Source organism: Lepidochelys olivacea (assembly GCF_965140295.1).
Source record: "Lepidochelys olivacea isolate rLepOli2 genome assembly, chromosome: 5".
Taxonomy (NCBI): Eukaryota; Metazoa; Chordata; order Testudines; family Cheloniidae; genus Lepidochelys; species Lepidochelys olivacea.
In genome coordinates this window covers 10,249,681-10,254,635 of record NC_140415.1, presented here as the reverse complement: position 1 = coordinate 10,254,635, position 4,955 = coordinate 10,249,681, and the positions used below count along the sequence as shown (strand labels likewise).

General features: G+C 45.1%; 1 protein-coding gene across 1 annotated transcript; it reads right to left on the bottom strand.

Moving 5' to 3' along the window:
• Positions 1-533: 533 nt before the first annotated feature.
• On the bottom strand, positions 534-2,468 carry LOC311520302 (myb/SANT-like DNA-binding domain-containing protein 7). Its single transcript, XM_084627659.1, has 2 exons — positions 1,800-2,468; positions 534-1,137 (listed from the first exon to the last, which is right to left on the bottom strand). Exons 1-2 carry the CDS (start codon positions 2,328-2,330, stop codon positions 1,111-1,113), a joined length of 558 nt encoding a protein of 185 aa, XP_084483785.1. The 5' UTR covers positions 2,331-2,468; the 3' UTR covers positions 534-1,110.
• Between the last annotated feature and the right edge of the window lie 2,487 nt (positions 2,469-4,955).

The following is a 4,955-nucleotide window of genomic DNA, read 5'->3' as shown; positions in this document are numbered from 1 at the left end:
GAAGCCATACACAGGCACCCTGGACAGTAGCCAGGAGCTATTCAACTACAGGCTGAGCAAGTGCAGAATGGTGGTAGAATGTGCATTTGGATGTTTAAAGGCGCGCTGGCGCAGTTTACTGACTCAGTTAGACCTCAGTGAAACCAATATTCCCATTGTTATTAGTGCTTGCTGTGCGCTCCACAATATCTGTGAGAGAAAGGGAGAGTTGTTTATGGTGGGGTGGGAAGTTGAGGCAAATTGCCTGGCCACTGATTACATGCAGCCAGATACCAGGGTGATTAGAAAAGCACAGCAGGGTGTGCTGCGCATCAGAGAAGCTTTGAAAACCAGTTTCAAGTCTGACCAGGCTACGGTGTGACAGTTCTGTTTGTTTCTCCTTGATGAAAACCTGTCCCCTTGGTTCACCCTACTTCCCTGTAAGCCAACTGCCCTCCCCTCTCCTCTTTGATCACTGCTTGCAGAGGCAATAAAGTCATTGTTTTTTTCAAATTCATGCATTCTTTATTAATTCATCACACAAATAGGGGGATAACTGCCAAGGTAGCCCAGGAGGGGTGGAGGAGGAGGGAAGCACCGGATGCGGTGGGGGAGGAAGGGAGGAGGGAACGACAAGGCCACGCTGCACTTCAAAACTTATTGAATGCCAGCCTTCTGTTGCTTGGGCAGTCCTCTGGAGTGCAGTGATTGGGTGCCCGGAGATCTCCCCCCTGCCTCCCCGTGTTCTTGGGTGTCTGGGTGAGGAGGATATGGAACTTGGGGAGGAGGGCAGTTGATTACACAGGGGCTGCAGTGGCTGTCTGTGCCTTTCCTGCACCTCAACCATACGCTGGAGCATATCAGTTTGATCCTCCAATAGCCTCAGCATTGCATCCCACCTCCTCTCATCATGCTGCTGCCACCTCTCCTGTTGCCCCAGCCATCTATCCTCTTGCACATCCTTCCTGTCCTCACATTTATTTTGTGCTTTCCTGGACTCTGACATTGTTTGCCTCCATACATTCTTTTGGACTCTTTCAGTGCGGGAGGACTTCATGAGCTCAGAGAACATTTCATCGTGAGTGAGTTTTTTTCACCTTCTTATCTGTGCTAGCCTCTGGGATGGAGATGCTAGTGGCAGTGTTGAAACATTTGCAGCTGTGGGAAGAAAAAAAAGGAGAGTAAAATTGAAAAAGACAAATTGGCCATTTAAAAGGAGGGGCTGATGTTTTCGGGTTAACGTGCAACACAAACCCAATTTAACCCCCACCCCCCTACACCCAATTCTCTGGAATGATTGTTTCACCCCTCCCCCCACTGCATGGCTAACAGCAGGGATGATTTCTTTTCAGCCTCAGGCAAACAGCCCAGCAGGAACAGCCACCTCTGAATATCCCCTTAATAAAATTCCCCTATTTCAACCAGGTGACCGTGAATGATATCACTCTCCTGAGGATAACACAGAGAGATAAAGAACGGATGTTGCTTGAATGCCAGAAAACACCGGGACCACACGCTGCCATGCTTTCTTATGCAATGATTCCAGACTACGTGCTACTGGCCTGCCATGGTAAAGTGTCTTACCATGGAGGACGCAATACAGCTGCCCTTCCCAGAAACCTTTTGCAAAGGCTTTGGGAGTACCTCCAGGAGAGCTTCACTGAGATGTCCCTGGAGGATTTCTGCTCCATCCCCAGACACGTTAACAGACTTTTCCAGTAGCTGTACTGGCCGCGAATGCATCCCAAGTCTTCAGGGCAAATTAATCATTAAACACGTTTACATTAAACCGTGTATTATATTTACAAAGGTACACTCACCAGAGGTGCCTTCTCAAGGTCTGGGAGCCTGGGTTGGGTGGGTATTGGCTCCAGGATGATAAACAGTTCCTGGCTGTCGGGGAGAATGGTTTCTCCTCTTGCCTGGTGTGCGCCATCTTCACCCTCCCCCTCCTCATCATCTTCCTTGTCCCCAAAATCCTCATCCTTGTTGCATGAGACTCCCTTGCAGGAATCCATGTATAGGTGTGGGGTAGATGTAGGGGCACGCCCTAGAATTGCATGCAGCTCATCATAGAAGCTGCATGTCTGGGGCTCTGACCCCAAGCGGGCATTTGCCTCTTTGTTTTTTTGGTAGGCTTGCCTGGGCTCCTTAAGTTTTATGTGGCACTGCTGCAGGTCCCTTTTATAGCCTCTGTCCTTCATGCCCTTGGAGATTTTTGTAAAGATTTTGGCATTTTGTCTTTTGGAACGGAGTTCTGATAGCATGGATTCGTCTCCCCATACAGCGATCAGATCCATTACCTTCCGTTCGGTCCATGCTGGAGCTCTTTTGCGATTCTGGGACTCCATGGTCACTTCTGCTGATGAGATCTGCACTGTCACCTGTGCTGATCAGCTTGCCACAGTGGCCAAACAGGAAATGAAATTTAAAAGTTTGTGGGGCTTTTCCTGTCTACCTGGCCAGTGCATCCCAGTTGAGAGTGCTGTCCAGAGCGGTCACAATGGAGCACTCTGGGAGAGCTCCCGGAGCCCAATACCATTAAATTGTGTCCACACTACCCCAGATTCGACCCGGCGATGTCGATTTCAGCACTAATCCCCTCATCAGGGAGGAGTACAGAAATTGATTTTAAGAGCCCATTAAGTCGACAAAAATGGCTTCGTTGTGTGGACGGGTGCAGGGTTAAATTGATCTAACGCTGCTAAATTTGACCTAAACTCGTAGTGTAGACCAGGGTGCAGTTGTCCCGTTAAAGAATAGCCCTCATTAAGGGACATTATGGAGTTGCATCCCATGGGAAATTCTAGGATATATTGCACTTCAGAAGGCACTATACCTCCTGGAACTCTTAGGACCAGAGAGGGAAATTCACAAACTTGCTGATGCTGAAGTGGGAGTAGAGGGCATCACCAAATCCTGCACTAACTACTAGAGATCATGCCCTTCACATTTAAAATGTATAGGGTGAAATCATGCTCCCATTGAAGTCAAAGGAAGTCTTGTCAGTGACTTCCCATGGGCCAGGATTTCACCTATTGATTTTAAGGCCAAAAGAGACAGCTCAGATCTAATCTGACCTCTTGCATAATATAAGCCATAGAATTCACCCAGTGACTCCTGCACTGAGATCAATAGCATATGACTGCAAGGGACCTATGGTGATTTACTTCAGCTGAGGATCTGGCTCTGTATCTTTATCTCCCCCCGCCCCACACTCACTTGTAAACTGTGGCTTTATTTTTTTCTAACTTCAGGCCAGACAGGTCCACTGTGATCATCAGATAAGACATCCTGCATAACAAAGTCCAAAGAATGTTACCCAGTAATTCTTACATCAGGCGCAGTCTTCTGGCTGAATATGAGCAACTCTGTAGAGACACATCTACTCTTGATTTAGACACTCCAAGCAATGGTGAATCCCTCATAAGATGTTCCAGTGGTTAATTACACTCACTGTTGACAACCTACACAACAATGGATCAGTATCTAATCTTCCATTCTTCGGTAAGATTTTGGAAGAGGTTGTGACAAATCAACTCTCTGAGTATCTGGATAGCCTTGACTTTCTTGACCCTTGTCAAACAAGGTTATGCCCACGGTATGGCTCAGAGATTTTTCTTGATATATAGGCTGATGATCTTCTCCTGGCAAAGGATAAAGACCTGATTCTCCTCTTGCTTACACCAGAGTAAGTCAGAAGTAACTACCAAAATCTATATGAAAGTGTAATAGACAATAAAATATTGATAATATTGAAATTAATCACAGAATCCCCTCTTTTGAAATAATGGCAATGGGCTTTATTATCAGAGAGCAAAGTCCCCACTAGCTCATTGCCTTAAATGGGAACTGCAGGTGCTCAGTGTCTCAAAAGCAAAGCAGAACAACTCAGGTCAAGATGTACACCAGGCTGAAATGACCGGGAATCCTAATGGGCAACAATTTTTCACTGACAGGATCTTATTGATCAGCTGCAGGAGGAAGGGAAGACACATGAAAGGGCGTGTTTATAGGCTCCAGACTCTGAAGTGATCACTATTTAATTTGTGCTGCTTCCCATTCTCATTATGTCATGAGAATGGATTTATGTGCTGCCATTTTCTGCACTCATTACAATATTTGTCAAAATAATGACTAGTCAGGGGATCTGAATTTCCAATACAGAGGGGTCAATTATGATAGGCACACATGTATTAAAATAATTCTCCTCTTCCCCAAATTCTGCACCCCAGACTAACAAGCATTCCTTCCATTCAGTTCCCTCTCTGAGTTATGTGAGAATGGGCTGCAAGGAAGACCAATCAAACAGAAAAATTCTGAATAGTGGAACCTTTCCCCTCTGTAATTCACACTGTTATACGAGGCTTTAAAATTCCAGCACCTCATTCTCATGACAAATGAGGAAAGAAAATGGCATGAAATTACTGGGCAACTTTATTACAAGTGACAAATGGTTATTAATTTCTTTGGTATTCATTACAATAACATTAATCACGGTGAACCCTTTGGTATTAGCACAACTGTTAATATGCAATTTCAAAGGAATTCTGTTATAATTTAACATTAGTTGATGTCAGCTTGCAATAAAGGGTTACTATATTAATATAGTTCTGTGACACAGGAGAGGGAATCAAACAAGATTTAACCCCTAAGCGCCTAACGTTTTAATCGTAAAGCCCCTTCTTGTTGCATTACAGGCTAGGATGTATAAAGTAAAGCCACTCATTCTTTTAACTGTATGAGAGATCAAGGTGGAATTAATGAAGAGAGTAACAGGAGAATGGCAAAGGTAATGGGTACATGGGGCATTTGCCTACCAGGCCAATGTGTACATACAGCCTGGATATGTAGCAACAAAATCGGTAGTAGTCTGCATGAAATGACATCATGGCTTCAGTCTAGACTGTAGTAGCCAGACCATAAAAAAACATAGCACAATTGGCACAAGTTCGATTTCAGGTGCAAGGTCTTAT

Excerpts from the sequence above, each read along its gene's own strand:
- LOC311520302 (XM_084627659.1), bottom strand. The coding sequence starts at position 2,330 with ATGGAGTCCCAGAATCGCAAAAGAGCTCCAGCATGGACCGAACGGAAG. Across the intron at positions 1,138-1,799 it reads ACCTTGAGAAGGCACCTCTG|CTGCAAATGTTTCAACACTG; the intron begins GTGAGTGTACCT and ends TTCTTCCCACAG.